A 22,808-nucleotide genomic window follows, 5' to 3' on the forward strand; every position below is an offset into this window, starting at 1 on the left:
GAGATGTAGAGCACTTTTTCATGTGCTTATAAATAGTTTTGATTTCTTTGGCTGAGAACTGCCTGTTCATGTCCCTTGCCCATTTGTCAATTGGAGAATGGCTTGATTTTTTGTACAATTGATTTAGTTCTTCATAAATTTGAGTAATTAAACCTTTGTCAGAGGTTTTTATGAAGATTGTTTCCCAATTTGTTGCTACCCTTCTGATTTTGGTTACATTGGTTTTGTTTGTACAAAAACTTTTTAATTTGATGTAATCCAGATTATTTATTTTGCATTTTGTAACTCTTTCTAATTCTTGCTTGGTTTTGAAGTATTTCCCTTCCCAAAGGTCTGACATGTATACTATTCTGTGTTAGCCTAATTTTCTTATAGTTTCCTTCTTTATGTTCAAGTCATTCACCCATTTTGAATTTATCTTGGTGTAGGGTGTGAGGTGTTGATCTAAGCCTAATCTTTCCCACACTGTCCTCCAATTTTCCTAGCAGTTTTTATGAAATAGTGGATTTTTGTTCCAAAAGCTGGGATCTTTGGGTTTGTCATATACTGTCTTGCTGAGGTTGCTTGCCCCCAGTCTATGCCACTGATCCTCCTTTCTGTCTCTCAGCCAGTACCAAATTGTTTTGATGACCGCTGCTTTGTAATATAGTCTGAGATCTGGGACTGCAAGACCCCCTTCCTTTGTATTTTTTTTCATTATTTCCCTGGATATCCTTGATCTTTTGTTCTTCCAAATGAACTTTGTTATGGTTTTTTCTAAATCAGTAAAAAAAAATTTTTTGGAAGTTCCATGGGTATGGCACTAAATAGATAGATGAGTTTGGGTAGGATGGTCATTTTTATTATATTGGCTCGTCCTACCCATGAGCAGTTAATGTTCTTCCAATTGTTCAAGTCTAGTTTTAGTTGTGTGGAAAGTGTTTTGTAGTTGTGTTCATATAGATCCTGTGTTTGTCTCGGGAGATAGATTCCTAAGTATTTTATTTTGTCTAGGGTAATTTTGAATGGGATTTCTCTTTCTAGTTCTTGCTGCTGAGCTGTGTTGGAATTATATAGAAATGCTGATGACTTATGTGGGTTTATTTTGTATCCTGCAACTTTGCTAAAGTTGTTGATTATTTCAATTAGCTTTTTGGTTGAATCTCTAGGATTCTTTAAGTAGACCATCATGTCATCTGCAAAGAGCGATAATTTGGTCTCCTCCTTGCCTATTTTAATGCCTTCAATTTCTTTTTCTTCTCTAATTGCTACTGCTAGTGTTTCTAATACAATGTCAAATAACAGAGGTGATAATGGGCATCCTTGTTTCACTCCTGATCTTACTGGGAATGGATTTAGTTTATCCCCATTGCAGATGATATTAGCTGATGGTTTTAGATATATACTGTTTATTATTTTTAGGAATGACCCTTCTATTCCTATGCTTTCTAGTGTTTTTAGTAGGAATGGGTGTTGTATTTTATCAAAGACTTTTTCTGCATCTATTGAGATAATCATGTGGTTCTTGTTGGTTTGCTTGTTGATGTGGTCAATTATGTGGATAGTTTTCCTAATGTTGAACCAGCCCTGCATCCCTGGTATAAATCCTACTTGATCATGGTGGATGACCCTTCTAATCACTTGCTGGAGTCTTTTTGCTAGTATCCTATTTAAGATTTTTGCATCTATATTCATTAGGGAGATTGGTCTATAATTTTCTTTCTCTGTTTTTGGCCTGCCTGGTTTTGGAATCAGTACCATGCTTGTGTCATAAAAGGAGTTTGGTAGAACTCCCTCTTTGCTTATTATGTCAAATAGTTTGTATAGTATTGGGATTAACTGTTCTCTGAATGTTTGATAGAATTCACTGGTGAATCCATCAGGCTCTGGGGATTTTTTCTTAGGAAGTTCTTTGATGGCCTGTTGGATTTCTTTTTCTGATATGGGATTATTTAAAAAAACTATTTCTTCTTCTGTTAGTCTAGGCAATTTATATTTTTGTAAATATTCATCCATATCACCTAGGTTGGTATATTTATTGCCGTATATTTGGGCAAAGTAGTTTTTAATTATTGCCTTAATTTCCTCTTCATTGGAGGTGAGATCCCCCTTTTCATCCTTGATGCTGTTAATTTGCCTTTCTTCTTTCCTTTTTAAAATTAGATTAACCAGTACTTTGTCTATTTTGTCTGTTTTTTCAAAGTACCAGCTTCTAGTCTTGTTTATTAGCTTAATAGTTCTGTCACTTTCTATTTTATTAATTTCTCCCTTAATTTTTAGGATCTCTAGTATGATTTTCTTCTGGGGGTTTTTAATTTGTTCATTCTCAAGTTTTTTGATTTGCATTTCCAATTCCTTGGTCTCTGTCCTCCCTAATTTGTTAATATATGCACTCAGGGATATGAATTTTCCTCTAAGTACTGCCTTGGCTGCATCCCATAAGGTTTGAAAGGATGTTTCTCCGTTGTCATTTTCTTCAACGAAATTGTTAATTGTTTCTATGATTTCTTCTCTAACTATCCGATTTTGGAGTATCATGTTATTTAATTTCCAATTAATTTTTGATTTGGGTCTCCATGTACCCTTGCCGATCAATATTTTAATTGCCTTGTGATCTGAAAAGGCTGCAGTTATTATTTCTGCTTTTCTGCATTTGAGTGCCATTTTTCTATGACCTAGTGTATGATCTATTTTTGTGAATGTGCCATGTGGTGCTGAAAAGAAGGTGTATTCTTTTTTGTCCCTATTTATTTTTCTCCATATGTCTATTAACTCTAATTTTTCTAAGATTTCATTCACCTCTTTTACCTCTTTCTTGTTTATTTTTTGGTTTGATTTATCTAAATTTGATAGTGGTTGGTTTAAGTCTCCCACTAATATGGCTTTACTGTCTATTTCCTCCTTCAATTCTCCTAGTTTCTCTATTAAAAATTTGGATACTATACCATTTGGTGCATACATGTTGATTAGTGATATTTCCTCATTGTCTATACTCCCTTTTAACAGAATATATTTACCTTCTCTATCCCTTTTGATCAGGTCTATTTGTGCTTTGGCTTTGTCAGATATCATGATTGCAACTCCTGCCTTCTTTCTATCAGTTGAGGCCCAAAAGGTCTTACTCCAACCTTTAATTCTAACCTTGTGAGTGTCAACCCGTCTCATATGTGTTTCTTGAAGACAACATATGGTAGGGTTTGGGGTTCTAATCTAATCTGCTATTTGTCTACGTTTTATGGGTGAGTTCATCCCATTCACGTTCAAAGTTATGATTGTCATTTGTGGATTCGCTGGCATTTTGATATCTTCCCCTAGTTCTGACCTTTCTTCTTTAGCTTTCTCCTTTTGAACCAGTGATTTACTTTAGGTCAGTCCCCCTAGTCCCCTCCCTTGAGATGCTTCCCTTTCTAGCCCCTCCCTTTTTATGCTCCCTTCCCCTCCCCCCTCTCCTTCCCTCCCTTTTTATACTCCTTCCCCCCTCCCCCTCCTTAATTTTCCTTTCTTTCTTGCCCTAATGGATAAGATAGAATTCAGGATCCCACTGGATCTAGATGTTCTTCCCTCTCAGATTTGATTTCACTGAGAGTAAGGTTTAAGTAATTCCACTTCACGCTCTCTTCCTCTCCTCTCATATGAAAGTTCTTCCCCTCCCCTTCCCATGTGTATCTTTATATGGGAAAGATTATTCTATTGATTCCCCCCCTATTTCTTGAAGTTATTCTTAGTACCATCGACGGTTCTCCCTTCCCTTTTCCTTTTTTTGTCCCCACTTTCCCCAAATCTTCTTAATGTCCCAATCTTTCCCTATGCATGTTTCTTCTAACTACTCTTATGATGATACAATTTATGAGAGTTACACAAAACATTTTCCCCACATATTAATATATATAATTTTATGTAAATGTAGTCCTTATAGAAGAGAGTTTGACTTAAAGAAAAAGATAAGATTTATCTCCTTTTCCCTTTCTTTCATATTTACCTTTTCATGTTTCTCTTGCTTTCTGTGCTTGGATATTGAACTTTCCACAGAGCTCTGGTCTTTTCTTAGCAAATGCTTGGAAATCTTCTATTTTGTTGAATGCCCATACTTTCCCCTGGAAGTATATAGTCAGTTTTGCTGGGTAGTTGATTCTTGGTTGGAGACCCAGCTCTCTTGCCTTTCTAAATATCGTGTTCCATGCTTTGCGGTCTCTTAGTGTGTTAGCCGCTCAGTCATGTGTGATCCTTATGGGAGCCCCCTTGTATCTGAAGCTCTTCTTCTTGGCTTCTTGTAGGATTTTCTCCTTTACTTGGAAGCTCTTGAATTTGGCAATTACATTCCTAGGCGTTGTCTTTTGGGAATTTAGTATAGAAGGTGTTCTATGAATCCTTTCTATTTCTATTTTGCCCCCTTGCTCCAGAACGTGAGGGCAATTTTCTTTTATAATCTCCTGTAGAATGATATCGAGTTTATTGTTTATCTCTGGTTTTTCTGGGAGACCGATAATTCGGAGATTTTCTCTTCTCCCTCTGTTTTCCAGGTCTGTGACCTTCTCAGTGAGATATTTTATGTTTTCTTCTAATTCATTAATTTTTTGGGTTTGCTTTATTGATTCTTGCTGTTTTATCATCTCACTCTCTTCAAGGTGCTTAATTCTGGTCGTTAGGGACTGGTCTTGCTTTTCAGCCTTGTCTGCCCTTCTATTGGATGCTTTGAGTTCTTTTTCCAATTGAGCATTCTTATCTGTCAGACAGCTGATCTCTTTCTCCCATTTTTCTTTCCAGGTTTCCATCTTTTGGATAAGTTCCAGTTTGAGATCTTCCAGAGCTTGTTGATAGTTTCCATTTTGGGAGGCGTGTTCTGAATTTTTTTGGATTTCCTCCTCATTTGCCTCTTTTACTTGGGTACTTCCACCATAAAAGTTTTCAATAGTCACTTTTTTCCCTTTCTTCCTGGAGGCTTGATTTTGGGCCATGTGAGCCATCCCTTTGGTGGTTTTATTCCCCTTTCCTTTTTGGTCTGGGATCTGGGTTATATGGGCGGTTTTTCTGTGAATTTAGGTTGCTTCAGACTAGTTCTTCCCAGCCTCCGAGGTTTCTTAGAGTGCTGGGTCCCTGATCACAGCCACAGTGCCAAGGTGTTCAGCTCCGCCCAGATTATCAACGCGTGGTCCGCCCCTGGTGTTTAGCTCCGCGGAGATGTTCAGCGCAGCCCGCCCCAAGTACAGCTCCGCTGAAGCGCTGGATTCTCCAGTGAAACCGCCCTGAGACGTTTTTTTCTGGCAGTCCCCAGATCCCAAGGACCCTGGAGTGGCCCCCCCCCCACCCCCGACAGAGACGTTCCCCACTCACTCGTTGTCCCGGTGAGCGCTCAGTTAGCTCACTCTGGTTTAGTGGGGGAGGTGGGGTAGGGGAAGGGCGGCTCAGTTCACTTTTCTGTGCAAGCTTTTCCTCCTTATTATAGTGTGGAAATGTTCAAACCCCACGTACCTCTCGCCTCAGTGGAGTACTGGGAGTACTGGGGTGTCCTTCTCCAAAGGTGATTTTTATGCTCCTTTGATGTAGTCTATTTCGTTAGGTGCCGGGGAGAGAAAGCGTGTGGCGTCTAGATTGCAGCCATGATTACCTGGAATTCCGCCAATCGTGTATTTCTATGCATAGTAGTTCTGTATAATCTTCCAAGGAAGATATTATCCTTTATAGTCTCTTAAAGATATAGCATCTTTAGGTTCTTACAATTACAATTATAATTCAAAATCCCTTCTTACATGCTGAGACCTTAGATCAGTTAGACAATAAGCATTTATTAAGCACTTCTATTGTGCTAAGCATTGGAAATATGAAGGAAAGCAAGAGATAGTCCCTACCCTCCAGGAAGTCATAGTCTAATGGGGTAGACAAAATGCAAACAATTATGTACAACAAGTTATATGCAGGATAAATAGGAAATAATCAACAGAGAGAAAGGCATTAGAATTAAGGAGAATATAGAAAAGCCTTTTGGAAAAGATAGGATTTTACTTGGTACTTAAGATGAAGTATCTTAAGGCTAGTGTCACTAGACTGCAAAATACAGGGGAGCTGGAAGACTTTAGACAGAGAGGAGAGAGGAGGAGAGAAAGAGAGAAGAGAGTCAGAGAGAGGAAGAAGGAGAGAGAAAAGGAGAGGGGGGAGAGAAAGAGAGAGAGAGAGGGAAAGAAAGGGAAAGAGAAAGAGAAAGAGAGAGAGAGACTGATGTAGGATGTACTTGACCCTGGAGGTGATAGAGAATCAGTTAAAAAGGAGGTATTTGATATAGTCAGTGGGCTTTAGAAAGATCACTTTGACAGCTGAATGAAGGACAATATTTGGTTCATCTGGGTTAGTTATATTTGAATTATTTGAAAGCAAATATTGTCTTCTATTAGAAAATAGAAGCATCTTTGGATTAATTCCAGTTAGTGCTCTTTTAAATCCTGTTTGAAAAGGATGCTGATATTATAAACAATTACTTAGAACTCTGATTACATTTCATTGGTTATCTTTTTCTGTATATCCTTTATACTAGAATGAAGGCTGCATAAAGATAATTTCTTGATCTAAACTTTTTTTAATATTCCTTGTTAATTTTAATAATAATTTTAATATCACTTATTTCCTGGCATAAAACTTTGCACATTATTAGATACATCCATAATATCTGTTCAACCAAACCCTAAATTTTCCAAGGAAAGGCTATATTTGTAGATCATCTCTGCTTTTTTTCTTATTTCTCTCGCTACCTCTTTCTCTGTTCATTTCTTTACTTATTAATACTGCCATCACATTCATGAATACTGAGACAGAGGAAAGGACAACATGTTCCAGAATGTTTTACACAAATAGTAAAACATTCATTGTTAGTACAAACATTCAAGAACACTGAGATAGAGGCAGAAACAAAAAGTCTGTGTTCTGTTCTAAGAAGCCTTGGTCATCATGATCTAGTTGGCCTAATTTAAAAATGTATATTTCCTCCTAGTTCTTATCTCAGCCTATTTGTAATTATAGCTAGTTTAAGAGTTGTTCTGGGACAAAGATTTGGATAAATTTTAAGAGTCTCAGTGAACCCTCACCAATTGATAAATTTAAGGAAAAGACAGCCTAAATTATACATATAAATATACCTATACATGTATGTATATACATATTTACTAAACTTAGATTCTAATCTAATCCTAATCCTTTTAAATCCACACACACACACACACACACACACACACACACACACACACACACACACACACACACACACACACACCCTCACAGTCTCACTCTCTCTGCTGACACTGAACATCCAATTCTCTTACTTAGATACAGTGATTGAGATTAAAAGAGGTTAAGTGATTTGTCCAAGTTCACACAGCCAGTAACTATCTGAGACAGATTTGAACTGAGACCTCCCTGATGCCAAGTTCAACTCTATCCATTCATTATATCAGACCAACTCTCAATTTAGTATTTGCAAGGCAATTTAAAGATATTTTAATATTTAAATGTATTTTAAAGGAAATAAATACAACTTTACTGTTTTCAAGTTTTGAATATTGCTTAACAAAGATTCCTTAGTCAATGAGCATATTGTTTATATGTAACTAGATACTCTGCCAATTTTAAAATATTCCCTTAGATATGTGAAGACTTCTTTGAAAAAGTTTTTATTCTGTAACTAATTTCATCATAAAAGGCAATTTTCTATAGATGGTTCAAAGAAGAGAAACTTAAGCCCTGTCAATGCAACAAACAATTACTAAGTACCTACTATCTATAAGATGAAATACTAGGTACTGGGGATGCAAAGGCAAAACAAAAGATTTTGCCCTCAAAGAACTTGCATTATATTGGATAAGACAAAAGATTCAAGCAACAAACCTAAATTTAGCAGGAAATGGATTAGTCAGATCAGATGTACTCGAAAACTTCAAAAGCAACTGAATCACTCAGATTTTTCTTAAAACCAGCTTTGCTATATTACCCTCTTGGATAACCCAGTACAAATGGATCATTCTGTCCATATCTAGATATAGTAAAATGAATACAGGACTAACCAGGAAATCTGGATCTGAGTTCTGACACTCACTAGATTTTCCCTATTTATTTATTTATATGGTTTTTTCCCACTAAGCCCTTACTTTCTACGTTAGAATCAATACTAAGTATCAGTTCTAAGGCATAAGAGGAGTAAGGACTAGGCAACGGGGGTTATGTCCAGGGTCATAGAGCTAGGAAATGTCTGAGGCCAATTCAGGTCTGGTTCTCTATCCATTTTTAAAAATAAATTCATAGGGGGCAGCTGGGTGGTTCAGTGGATTGAGAGCCAGGCCTAGATACAGGAGGTCCTAGGTTCAAATGTGACCTTAGACACTTCCTAGCTGTATGACCCTGGGCAAGTCACTTAACCCCCATTGCCTAGCCCTTACCACTCTTCTGCCTTAGAAGCCATACACAGTATTGATTCTAAAATGGAAGGTGAGGGTTTTAAAAAATAAAAATAAATTCATAAAGTCCACTATTTGAGAAGTAGAACATGACTCCTCCTCATTTACTCAAGGCTTTCCTTACTCATTTTTATAAATACCTCATGAAAAAAGAATGCTAAAGCCTGACCCCTTTAATTCCACCAGCAGGCATTAAATTGCTCTAGTTTCTAACAATACTTGTCTTTGCTGACTTGACTTTTTAAAAAATGATCCTTCCTTATTTCTCCTTTCCAAGTGCAAGATGCTTGTCATTAAGTTTCAAGAGTATGAATAGACTTTTCCTGCTTTTACTTTAGCAGCTTTCCATTTCAGTGCTATTGTTGATAGCTTTGCCTTAATTATAACCTCTTTGGGGATAATTAAGGCATTCTATTGATTTTTTTAAAAAGTGTTCTTACTTGTGCAGACTCTGCATGTTCCAGCATCTCTTCAAATTCTTGGTACTCCTCATCATCAGGTTCAGCACCTGACAGCCGTGCTGCCCTGGCCATGAAATAAGGGGGTAGCTCCCCAATGGCTGTGCCAGCTCCCTAGATGGAAAAACAAACAAACACACCTATATGAAGTTCTGTTCTTTGTTCCATAGGCAAAATTACATTTAATGCACATCAGTAGCAGAATTACCCTGCAAATAAATTCAACTGGTAGAAGTCCCCGACAGTACAGTAGAATTTATATAAAATGTTCAAGTTGACAATGTTATTTATTTAAAATAACTAACTGTGAAAAATTCACATATGCTTTACTGACCTTTATATCTGCACCTGAACTCTTGTGGTTATGGTGTTATTCTCTCTTATGTACACCTAATATTCATACAATCTAGTTCGAAAAATTCTTCAGATTGATGCTATTGGATAAACATTTTCTAGGAAAATTCCTGGCCTCCTGGATGTTTTAAAGTTTTTCTTCTCTTTGGTCTGGTTTAAAAACCAGAGAAGCTGTAGTCAGGAAGGTAAAGGAATCTGAATATCACAATAGACAATCCTTTATTAAACAAAAAAAAATCTTTATTTCCTCTGGGCACTGAATGAATCACACTTCAGTCCTTTTTTATTAATTTTTTTTTAAATCCATACCTTCTTTCCATTAACAAGTCTAAACCAGAAAGACAAGGGCTAGACAAATGGGAATAAGTGACTGGCTCAGGGTCACACATCTAGGAAATGTCCAAGTTCAGATTTGAATTGAGGTCCTCCTGACTTCAGGCCTAGCACTCTATCTACTCTGCAAACTAGCTGCTCTCAAAATTCAGTTTTTAATTTTTCAAGTAATTAAAAAACAAACTGATTTACCCAAGAGTACAAAACAAAGGTTAGTAAAATAGCAACTTGGATTGAACTTGAATTAAGTCTTGGTTCAGTTTTAAGCTTTAGTAGTTTCTTGTTAAGCTATATATTGTACCTCCTGAGCCATAATAGACTTCAAACTTCTGATATTGCTTTTTTTAGACCCTACAGCTGCCTTGCTGTGAACTATCAGATCATATGGATGTTGTGCTTAAAAATCTGAGTTCATTTGCACAAATATCTACACATCCACTCCCCGCCCTACTTTTCTTTCTTCTTTTTTTTTTAAACCCTTACCTTCCCTCTTGGAATCAATACTGGGTATAGGGAATGGGGGTTAAGTGACTTGCCCAGGGTCACACAGCTGGGAAGTATCTGAGGCCAGATTTGAACCTAGGACTTCCCATCTCTAGGCCTGGTTCTCAATCCAATGATTGAGAACCCCCCCCCCCACTTTCTAAAATCAATAATGTCATCATATTCTAGTCCATCCCTATGAGTATCCTTAAGTCAAATAAGATTTTTGAGCAAAAACATGTTACTGTGCAAAAAAGGATAAGCTATTAATCAGTTGTGAATATTTTAGTGGGAAGAATGGGGAGGGAGAGGAGAAGCTGGAGAAATACACTCAAGAGAATACAGGAACAAGGAAATAACAAAACACATTTTGCCCAATAAGACTAGAGCCAAAGCTGACTGTTGCATTTTTGGGAGGGAAAAAAAAAGAAAAAAGTCAAAGGAGTAAACTGAATGTGAACTTCTCTTGAAACCTGCTAAGTCATATATTTAACAGAGCTGAAATGAGGTCCTATGATTTATTGTAGGCTCATAACAGATTTCCTTAATGTAACAAAGGAAACACTGAATGGACTCTAGCAGTTGTTTAATGTCTTGGAAAAGTGAATAACTATATTTATTGTTACATTTCATTTTTCTAATGTTCTTCTATGTTAGCAAGAAAAAGGAATGGCTGCTTCTAGTCAGCATTCTTTTTATGCAAATAAACAAACAGGGAAGTTAGTCAGCCAGGCATTTCCCTGAGAACACACTGTATCCTGGGCATGGAAGATCTTCATTTAGTCAACTGTCTCAGTTTGGATGTGTTATCTCTCATCATTTTGTAACTCAAGCAATAGATTTTGGTTGACTTACTTTTGTGAGTTTTTTTGGCAAAATCACAAAAGGTTAAAAAAATATATACTATTCAAATAAGAGGAAAAAATAGAACTTCCTCAGTGCCAAACTATGCAATGCAGAGGACAACTCCAACAACTAACTTAAAACTTAAAAGCCAGAGAGCAGGTAAGTGGGTCAGTGGACAAAGTGCCAGGTTCAAATCTAGCTTCACACACTTCCTAGCTGTGTGACCTTGGGCAAATCACTTAAACCCCACTGCGTATCCCTTACTGTTCTTCTCCTTAGAACCAATACATAGTATTGATTCTAAGACAAAAGTTAAGGGCTTAAAAAAAAACAACCGACAAAAGACTTTAAAAGCCACAATCTGAAAACCAACACAGTGAATTTATCATATTAACTATTTGGATTTCATGTTTTATGGTAAATCTTTATCTGAACAGTAGGTTAAAAAGTAGGGTTTAAAAGATATACCACTATCCAAGTACTACAAAAGGGTTATTATATTTTCTTTTATTAACAAAACTTCCTATTCCTTCATCACATCTAACCTCCAACTAAACCATTCCTCAAACCATCTGCCAGCACTAGGACCTCTCACCCTCCACCCAGGTAAAGTACAAGTATACCTCATTTTATTGGGCAGATATTGAGGGCTGTTTTTTTTGTTTATTTGTTTTTTTACAAATTAAAGATTTGTGTTGACCCTGAATCAAGCAAGTCTATTGGCACCATTCATTGAATAGCATCTGTTCACATTGTGTCACATTTTGGTAACTGGCCATTTGTGTCACATTTTGGGAATTCTTGCAGTATTTCAAACTTTTTCATCATTATTTTATCTGTTATAATGATCTGTAATCAGTGATCTTTGATGTCACTATGTATTGCAATTATTCTGGGGGTGTCATGAACTGCCCATATAAGACAGTGAATTTAACTGATAAATGTAGTATTTATTGACTGTTCCACTAATCAGCTATTCCCATTTTTCTCTTTCTCTTTCAGTTTCCTTGTTCCCAGAGATGCAACAATACTGAAATTGGGCCAATTAATAATAATCCTATAATCCTACAAGTGAAAGGAAGAGTCAATTGATGTGGAAAACTTCAATGTGTCTTATTTTAAGAAATTGCCCACAGGCTCCTCAAACTCACTAAAAGTGATGTTTGTTAGCAAATGATTGTTAGCATTTTTTTAAGCAATAAAGTATTTTTAAATTAAGGCATATACTTTTTTTTTAGACATAATATTGCTGCATACATAAGAGACTACCATAAATGTAACTTTTTTAAGCACTAGTAAACTAAAAAATTTATGATTGCTTTATTGTGATATTCACTTTATTGTGGTGTTCTAGAAGAAAACCTGCAATATCTCCAAGATATGCCTATAGTCCAAGACCAAAGACCCCCATTTCCTTACACACCAACACATGTGTGTACAGGAAAAAATAATGCACTCAACAATAGATTGAGCTCTAGGACAAAGCTAACCTTGTTAACCTGACGATCTGAGGGTACTTCCAATCATATCTTAGCCCTTAAATCCATGCCTTTCTCTCCATTTACAACTAATTTAGATCCTCATCACCTCTCACATGAATTATTATAAGGGTCTCTTAAGTGGTATCACAGTATTCAGTCTTTCCATTCTCCAATTCATCCTCCTGTAATGGGTGTCTGGTACATGCACAGGGTGCCTGGGATATCTTTCTCAATATGGAGAGAATAGGAAGCTTATTTCTGTGGAAATGTGATGACATGTAAGTGGAGTGAAAAGACTGTGGAACACGTGTTGCCATTCTGTAATGAGTTCCAATTGGTTAAGCATGTGATAAAGAAGAGGAGGTGGCTCTCTGACCGGCAGGAGAGGCACTTCAAAAAGCCTGTTGATATTAGCCATGTCCTTTTTGATTCACTTAATGTTTTAGTTTCATTTGATAACTCCTTAGTTCATGGGAACCTCTGAGAAACAATAACATATGGGGAAAGGCCTTGGGGTCCATAGAGTCTAAAGGCATGAACTTGGTGGGTCCAATGCTATGTAGAAAATGAGCTAAGTTTTGAGCCAACTTCATCTCAGAGACCAAAGTGAGAGTATGCCACCAAGGTGTTTGTTAAGGGGAAATATTGGTATATTTCCTATTGCTCTATCTTTGAAGTAAATATATCTTTGTAAAAGCTAGTACACCATGAGAGAACTAGCAAATTATAGGTTGCTTATAGAAGGAGGAAACACATCAAATGGTAGAGGTTTAAATTGATGGTAGAGAAGAGTTATAGCCCATAACCCCCTCAGAGTACTCTAGAACACTAAATGGAAGCTCTCAGGATGCAAGTTAGCAATATACTTCAAAAAGCTGCCAAGCTGATATTCCTAAAGTATAGGTATGACTATGCCACTATATTTCTCAAGAAATCCCAGTGGTTCTCAATTGCCTATATAGGATTGAATTAAAACTCCATTTGACTTTTAAAGTCTTTCACGGTCTGGCTCTAGCCTACCTTTTCTAGACTTATTATTTACTTTATATGCCTTCCTGGTCTATCTAAATGACCACTCTTACTGTTCTTTATATGTAATTTCATCTCCTAATTGTACCTTTGAACATGTCTAGAATGCACTCTCTCCTTACTTGTGCTATATAGAATACCTAGCTTCCCTCAAGGGTCAGCTCAAATAATACTTCCAACAGGAAGTTTATTCTGATCTCTACAGGTTGTTGTAGCATTCTTCCCTCTTCCCCTACCCCGTTTTAAATTTCTACATAATCTAGTTTCCTTCCATCTCTCAAGAAATGTAAACTCTTAAAAGGCAGGGATGGTTTTATTTTTATCTTTGTGTACTCAGTACCCTACACATAGTTGGTACTCAATAAATAGCTTGTTGAATGAATGAATCCATGTTCCAAGATTTTTTTTTTTTTTTAAACCCTTACCTTCCGTCTTGGAGTCAATACTGTGTATTGGCTCCAAGGCAGAAGAGTGGTAAGGGCTAGGCAATGGGGGTCAAGTGACTTGCCCAGGGTCACACAGCAGGGAAGTGGCTGAGGCCAGATTTGAACCTAGGACCTCCCGTCTCTAGGACTGGCTCTCAATCCACTGAGCTACCCAGCTGCCCCCCATGTTCCAAGATTTTTAACAGGAACTTAGTATCCCTATTGTAATACTGTACTTTTTCCTGCAATAGTTTAAGAGAAGAATCATCTAAAAAACAGAAAATATCAGTATTTTCTAAACATTTTAGGAACCTGAAGGAGAATGTGAGATGTGAGGAGGCAGGATATAGCAGAGTAAAGAGTTCTAAAATTGGAATCAGGAGTCTGGGGTTCAAATCCTATATTTGTCACTACTTGTAGTACGATCTAGGGGAAATTGTGTGTGTGTGTTTGCAAAAAAGAAAAAAAACTGCTCTTCTTTCTCTCCTACCATTAGAAGCTGATAAAATTTTACCTTTAGAAAGTTTTTTCTCCTCTCTGTTATAACTCATACCAGGGCTCAGTGTTTTCCAGCAATACAGGAAAAGACCTTTATTTTATTTTTTTGAGTGAGGGAGAGAAGATGAAAACTATTTTTCTTTTCCCCCATGATCTCCCAGTCAGACAAGAACATTAGAAGTATTTTCATCAGCCCCGTTCTGGGAAATCAAAGTTCGAATCGTATTGACCTTTAATATTCTTATACTTGCAAAACACTTAAAGTTAGAACTATGGTAAGTAGCTACTACCCTTTGGTTTTTTTTAGTAACTGTTTAGAAGCTGAGGCATACGTCAATCAATCAATCAACAAGCATTTGTTCTTTTGTGCCAGGCAATATGCTACATAATGGGGATACAAAGAAAACTCTGCCTTTGATGTAGAGTTGTTTATTGGGGACATAGTTCCTATGATATTCACATATAAGAAGGTTTATCTTTGGGACCCAAAATCAAGATTTCAGAACTTCTCTGCTTTAAGAGATGGACCAGAATGGTATAAGTAGTTTATCTATAATGTGAAATATGTCCCAAAATTTAAGATAGCAAGAAAGTTAACTTCATTTTGTAACAAGGAGCCTTTATTCAAATTTTAAGTATATGTAGATATGAGAAGGGACAGGAAGCTCAAAAAGATATTATGGTACCAGACTGTGAAGATGTCAGGAAAAGAAAGGAATCTGAACTGTACTTAAAAAGTGATAAAGAAGTATTAAAGATTTTTGAGCAAAGGATATGACTACACCTTATCAAATTTGCAGATGACAAAGAGCTTTGAGAGATAACGAACACACTAGAGAACAAAGTCAATCTCTAAACAGATCTAGACTGCTTTAGGAAACTCTCTAAGATTCTAAGTTGCAGAGAAGATATCAATCTACACAAATAGAAAAGTATCACCTAAGAATTCCCTCTACCAATGAAATCATAAGTCAGGCCCTTTCCCAGTCTATAATCCTAATCAATTAGTAATTGATGCAGAATGTCAAATCATGTGACCATTCTTTTGTTCCCAAAATTAGGATGAGTAATAGACACAGGCTCCACTTTCTCTTATAGCCTTTCCTTGGCCCTTTATTTCCCTAAAGTCAAGGTTTCACAATCATCTCCAAGGCAGAGCAATAGTTTGTAAGGTAATTTCCTTCACAGTGTTTGCATGAATAATGTTTATGGGACAAAGGTAGATATCTATATTTTATTTCAAGCTGAAACAAAAGTAGGAAGCTAGCTCGGTTAGTTTTAGATTACAATAAAAAGACATCTTACCCACATGCAGGCTTCAAGCCTAACTTTTGAGATGATGGTCCATAAAGAAATAGAACCTTCAATACCCTCTTCATCAGGACAAATAATCTGATCAGGATATGGTGGCTCTGGGAAATTAACTGAGTTGCATTCATAAGCAGCTAGTGTAACTGAAGCTATATGTGGGCCCTGCAAAATAAAATTTAAAACATGAAACAAAATAGTATGAATTTAAATAAATACCACCACTTCAATGACTTTTAAGTTAAAATACTAACTTTCAAAAAATAAGAAAAATATTTAATGATTCAATTAACAAATATTTTACATGACTTTAATTGTATGCCTTAATATTGCTGTTGCAATATTATCCACTGCAGCTTCAAGCAACAGCCAATTACTTAGTTTTGTCATAACTTCTCTTTATCTTCTGAAATGATTTTTTAAAATTGCATGTTATAATTTTTAAGCAACCAGAACTTAAAAGGAATCAAGGAACATATAGATACCTGATCCTTCTCTCCTATCTCCTAAACAGCTCAATTATTTTCCTGTACATCTAGGTTAAAGCTAAACAGAAAGAAAAAATCAACACTGATTCTATTACCCAGTATAATCCTATTTAAAACTGTCATATTTGAAATAAAAGATTTGAAAATCTTAGCTGTATAATAAAATATCCCCATCAACGTATTACAACTAAGGTATAAATGTTATGCAACAAAAGAATAAACTTCTGTGTTAGATCAATTGCCTGGACAAGTTTGTTCTTTATCTTCATTCTATTCTATACTATATAAAATAAGGATGTAACTAAGGAAATCTATATACTTAAAATGACCAAAACTAGCAAGATATAGCAGAAGTAAGCCTAAAAAGATTTCGGTTCTAGTCTTGACTCTGACATTAACTAGTCCTGTGATACCTATCAAATAATTTATTCCTTTCTGGGTCTCATTTCTTGATCTTCAAATTGATGGAGCTGTACTAGAGAATAACTAAAATCCCTTCCATTTCTTCTTAGAGTCTGACTAAGGTTATGTCAGGGGGAAAAAAAAACCATACACACACAACCCATATTGTTCATTCAGGTATCACAAAATGTATTTTTAAACACTAGATTTATTGATATACTGTATTTTGCACCAACAGACACTACTCAAATACGCATACAAAACCCTCCAAAGTATATTTGAAGGAAAACAATTACTTAGTCGAGAGGATTGATAGATACTTAAACTAGTAGTATCTGACTAGAGTTTGTTGCCTCTCAAAGTTAACTTCATTTACATCATTGCTGTATATGTTATTCTTTGACTTTGCTTTTTTTCATTCTGAATCATGTCATATAAGCCACCCCTGGTTTCTGGAATTTCTTCATATCTGTCAGCTCCTATGATATAGTAATAGTAAATGACATTCATAATATAATTTCTTTAGTCACTCCCCAACTGTTGGGCACATAAGTTGTTTCCTGTCTTTTGTTATGACAAAATGCTGTTATGCAGTTTTTGTACATTTGTCTTTTCTTGACATCAGTAACAATACTATAGATATGAAATATTTAATCTTTTCTTGCATAGTTCCCAATTGTCTTCCAGAAGCATTGAACTACTTCATAGCTCAAATAATGAATTAGCAGCTATTGCATAATGTCTTACTGATTCATTTTTCTTAAAAATATTTCTGATATGTGGAGATACGTACTATATATACATTTTGCAGTCAAAAGGTTAAATAATTTGCACAAAATCCCTTTAAAAGTCCTTGTGTGCTAAGAATAAAAATCAGAGCTCCTATTTCACTAAACACTTATAATTTACTTGTTCTTTATAGTTACATCTATTCTAAAGTCAACAATCTAGAACTCCTCCAAGGATCCCAAAAAGATTGTTTGTTTTTTCCAATGACACAAAGAGAATTAGCACTGTGAAAGTATTCTTTATGAAACTTGAAGGTTCAAAGTTCAGTTTTCAAAAATGAGAAAGTACATCAATAGAAAATAATTTCCAAGAAAAAAAGGGAACCCATAACATTTAAGATTAAATGTTTTCTTCTAAGAATCAAGATAAAGAAAAATCTCATCTGATATTAAGAGTGAATCAGCAACAATTGAAATTATTAACATATTTAGGAAATCTGGATATGTTATAGATTTACTACTGAATGGAGAATTAATTTTCACATGAAAATTATTATGAGATTTTGTGGGTTTACTTGAAAATAAAATAATTTTCCTTGTTATAAATTTAATGATGCTCATATAAATGAAAATGGATTAAAATTATTGACCTATAAAATTAAGTGGCAATCATCCAAAAACCATTAAAATTTTAAGTTGAAAATTTATTGGACACAAAAAACTTAACCTACTTATAATATGCTGTTATAACATTTCACATATTACTTTGAATATCAAATTTAAATTTAAATTACTGAAAATAATTGAATTTTTCCAACTAAAATCTCCATTTTTATATGCAGAGTAAGAAAAAAATTCAAGTTCTTTGATTAATTATAGGATATAAAGATTTCTATTTTTTTAAAATATCTCAGAAGATTCCTCCTGTGATTTATAAATAAGCCAGTCTCTGAGAACTTTAAGCTGTCTCTGTATAAAAGAAAATTTCTTTGATCACCTAGTAAAAGAATTTGTGGTTCCAAGAAAGGGGCATATGAAAAGGAGATGAAAACAAAATACCAAATAACTCTTAAAGCTAATAAAAGACCAGGCAGTTAGTGAATATTATCCTATATTAATACTTAAAAGCCCGTTCAAAAATATAAGCTGTATTTATTTCCTAAATATTTCCAGAGGATTAAATTTATAAAAATGTGGTTCACCATTTAGTAATAGAACACTTTATTATTATTAATAGAGTATTTCATTTTAGTCTAGTATATATGCAGTTTTATCCTTTTTTCAGTACTATAAAATCTGAGAAACCATAAAATTATTAAGATATAGAAATGTTATAAAGGATTAATAAATGTTCATCAATTCATAAGTATTTAATGTTTGTCCTAGGGTGACTGAATACAGCTATGTACAAAGTTTTTTCCATTACAATCACTTCAAACATGTTTATAGAGAATTTTTAACTATCAAAATCCATTTTAAATATAGGTGTGAAATACCAAATAAAATAGTGATGAATGTGGTAAAAGAGAGTAAGAAAATGTATGAAAATCTTACAATCTATAAACAAACAGCTCCAGAATTCCAGAAGTTGAGGATAAAGCATAAAATTCTCACAATGAACAAGGGCTAAACTGTTATTTAGCAGGTTTCCAGATGCTAGATTAATAGAATTCATGAGCTATGAAAAAAGAAACAACTACTTTTCAAATATCCAAAGAAATAAACTGCCCCCTCTACTACCTTTTAGTTAATTTTTAGTCAGTTTCAAAATTAATTTCATAAAGATATTTTTTATCTCCCCTACCTTCCCTCGGACCTTTCATTCTTTGAACTGAATAGATTTGTGCATTTTCCCACAGCCATTCTAATAAGTCAAGTCATGATTACTCAGCCTTAGATCAGATGTGGTATTTCACAGGCAAAATAAGAACTCTAGTAAGTCAGCCTCTTGTTCTTTGTTCCTTCTTATAGGTCATTTAGACTCCAGCTCAGCATTTAAATTTGAACTTTGGTAGCTACATGGAGATACCTAGTAAATTCTTCTTTAACACCCTAGAAAAATGTTCTGTAATACCTAACTTTTTACCCATATAAGACAAATTCAAAAGTGAACAAAACCAAACCAAAATACTCCCTTTGGAAGTGAAAATGGTAACAGGAAAGGGAATTTAGAAATGTTATGTGAACTCAAAATATGCAAAAACAAAACTTCTCCTTCAACTTTATTCTCTGAACTATAATAATTTTAAAATGGACCAAAGATAAGACAAATTAATAAGCCTGTTATATCTTAACAGACTTTACAGTATCTGGGATCCTTCTGTGCTGCCCAGTATAGTAGTTCTAAATAAAATCAACCTAACAAGCTCATCTGAGTGCCTATTTGTGACATATTTGACATCTGGCTCTGTTTCAGTTCAAAACCTTGTGTATCTATTCTCAAGAGCTATTTTACATTATAATTTCCAAAGCTTTGATTATGGAATAATTTTGCCTTTCCTAGTACAGAAGATGCAGTACTTAGCCAAGCAATAGTATGTTTGAGGAAGGAAAAAACCCTACTTAGAACATGAGGTAAGATTTCAAATAAGGGCAATGGGTATAACTGCCTATGAAAAAAAAAATTTAAACTATTTTCAGCTGTCTTGGCTAGACTGCCAAAAATGTTATATTTCCAAGTTATCTTTTTGCATAAGCATGAGGTATGGAAATGGAATAATTTATTGGTTAAAGTAACTTAAGAAACAACTAAGAAAAATCTATTATATTAATTTTATTTTCAAAAATACGCATTATAAGATCTGGCTGGCAAAGGTATTTGAGAATAGCTCATTTTTTGTTCTAATTAGGCAGATTTATTTGTCTTTCCCTAAATCACACCCAACAAAAGTCTTTTGGAGAAAAGTCAAGTTAACACTTTAACAATCAAACACTTATGGGGTAGCTAGGTGGCACAGTGGATAGACTCTAGGTCTGGAGTCAGGAGGACTTGGATTCAAATCTGGTCTTAGAAACTTCCTAGCTGTGTGACCTTGGAGAGGTCATTTAATCTTGTTTGCTTAGCCCTTGCACTTCTGTCTTAGATTTTTTACCAGGACAGAAAATAAGGATTTTAAAAAACCAAAAATCTACTTATTATATGCCAGTTTCTCTCCTGAGAGCTGGGAATACAAACATAAGCAGAGGGGGCAGCTGGGTGGCTCAGTGGATTGAGAGCCAGGCCTAGAGATGGGAGATCCTAGGTTCAAATCTGGCCTCTGACACTTCCTACCTGTGTGACCGTGGCCAAGTCACTTGACCCCCATTGCCTAGCCCTTACTACTCTTCTGCCTTGGAACAAATACACAGTATTGATTCTAAGACAGAAGGTAAGGGTTTAAAAAAACAAACAAACAAACATAAGCAGAAAGAGATTCCTTGCCCTCCCTGAACATAAAAGGGAAATGAAGGGGATAGAGGTGGGAGGATGGGAAAGAGAAGGAATAGTTTGAGAAAGTCCAGGAGATACAGTAATGAAGCCTAAAGAAGAATGAAGACATAGCTAGCCTGGTCCTCCTCCATAAAATAGAGGTTCTGGGAGAAAGTAGACAATCAGAAGGAGAGGCCACAGAGGCTGAGAGTACTTCCACATTTGGCGTCTAAGAGTATAACAAGTATGAAAAGGTTTCTGGAGAATTGTAAAGAAAGAAGGTTAGGAGTGTAAAACATTTTTGGTAGTAGAGAGTGTAGTTTTTAATTCCTGTCCTTTTTCCTGTAACCTATTCTGTCAGGAGATAGCTAGAAGATGTCCTTGTTAATAGAAAGTTTTCAAATTCAAGCAAAAGAGTCCTAGCTGTTACAAAAACAAAAATAGGATCTTCATAAGGATGAATTCGGGTATCCTTACCAGAGCCCTATGGATTCCTTCATTGAAAAATATTCACTATGTTATTGGAATGAAATTCTATGGATGGTGGGTTGATGATATTTTAGTTTAAACCACTTCTAAGAATCTTTTGTTGGCTCATCATTTATTTTATATTCCCTAGGTATCTGTAAATGTACTGAAGGCTCTGTTCTGGGCTTCCTTATCTCTCTCATTACATTCTCTTGCTTGGTGACCACATAAGAAGTTTAATTATCATCTCTAGACAGATGTCTTCCAGGATCTATGTAACAAATGCGATTTCTTTCCTATGTTAAATTTGCTTACTGGATGTATCAAGATGAAGTGTTCTAAAGACATCTCAAATTCAGCATGTTCAAAACCAAATTAATTTTCTTTTCTTCCAAATAACAATAATTAACTCTTATTTAGAACCTACTATATATCAGGCACTGTGCTAAGCACTGGGGATAAAAAGAAAAGCATTGGCAGTTCTGGCCCTCAAGGATCTCAAAACCAAATCAGGGAAACAACATATAAAAAGAAGCTAAAAAGTGTGTATGCAGGGAAGAAGGACCTAGCAAAGGGTCATAATGAAGTCAGGGTGGGAAGTGGTCTGAGGAGGGAAGAGTTATACAGTTGTTTTTATCTTATAGGATACTGAGTTTTTGGAGATCATGAAGTTCAGGAGAATAGTCAGGCAGGAAATGATAAGATGAATGTCATTTCATCACTTATCACATGTATATATGGGTATGTGATTTAGGGTTTTAGGCCTTAAAAAAAAAATCACTCCAATAGCAAATGAATAATATGGAAATAGGTATCAAGTGATAGCATTTGTACAACCCAGTAGAATTGCTTGTCAGTTCTGGGAGGGGGGAGGAAAAGGAGGGGAAGAAAATGAATCATGTAAACATAGGAAAATATTTTAAAATGAATGAATGAATGAATAAGTAAAAAGACAAAGCTTCTAGATGCCCATCCTCCACTTCCTCAAGAAGGAAGAAGGGGGTCAAAAGGCAGGAGTAACAAACCTAACTGTCTTCCAAACTTCCTTTTTTCTGTCCAGGGCATTATTATCCTTTCAGTCATCCAATTTTGCAATCTCAAAGTCATTCTCTACTCCTCACTCTCATATATCTCACATATAAAATCAGTTGTCAAGTTTTGTTTTTACTCCTACAATATCCCATCCCTTTCTGTCTATCTACCTGGCCATCCTCCTAGGTCAGACCTTCCTTCTTGCCTGGACTACTGCCAACAGATTTCTAATTGGATTCTCTATTTCAAAAATCTCCCTCACCATAAAGCTATCAGAGTGATTTTTCTTAAAATGCTGGTTTAATCTATGCTACTTCCCTATTCAATAAAGTCTAGCAGTCCTTTATTACCTCTAATGTGGAAGGTGGGGGAGGACAGGGGCTGCAGAGCCAAGATGGTAAAGGTACAAGGACCAATCTGATTTCTACCAAATTAGCTTCCAAAAAGTAATGTTATAACTCTTCAAAATGAAATCTGGAGAAGTATAGCACACAAAAAGATAAAGTAAAGTAACTTTTAGCCCAAAACAATTTAGAAGGCCAGCATGAGAGATCTAGTGTACTGGGGGGGGGGGGGGGGGGGTCAAGCATAGCATGTCAGCGCAAGGCCCCACTGGCGCAACAAGACTTGAGCATAGATGAAGCAGCAGCAA

General features: G+C 35.5%; 1 protein-coding gene across 5 annotated transcripts in view; it reads right to left on the reverse strand.

The window, feature by feature from the left end:
• VMP1 (vacuole membrane protein 1) overlaps positions 1-22,808 on the reverse strand; it is a 146,544-nt gene that overhangs the window by 70,226 nt on the left and 53,510 nt on the right. For all 5 annotated transcript variants that reach the window (XM_056816485.1, XM_056816486.1, XM_056816487.1 and 2 more), the window contains 2 exons: positions 15,627-15,794; positions 8,855-8,986 (listed from right to left, as the gene is read on the reverse strand). In XM_056816485.1, coding sequence (XP_056672463.1) covers positions 8,855-8,986; positions 15,627-15,794 — 300 coding nt within the window. The remainder of the gene's footprint in view (positions 1-8,854; positions 8,987-15,626; positions 15,795-22,808) is intronic.

Source organism: Monodelphis domestica, chromosome 2 (genome assembly GCF_027887165.1).
Source record: "Monodelphis domestica isolate mMonDom1 chromosome 2, mMonDom1.pri, whole genome shotgun sequence".
Taxonomy (NCBI): Eukaryota; Metazoa; Chordata; class Mammalia; order Didelphimorphia; family Didelphidae; genus Monodelphis; species Monodelphis domestica.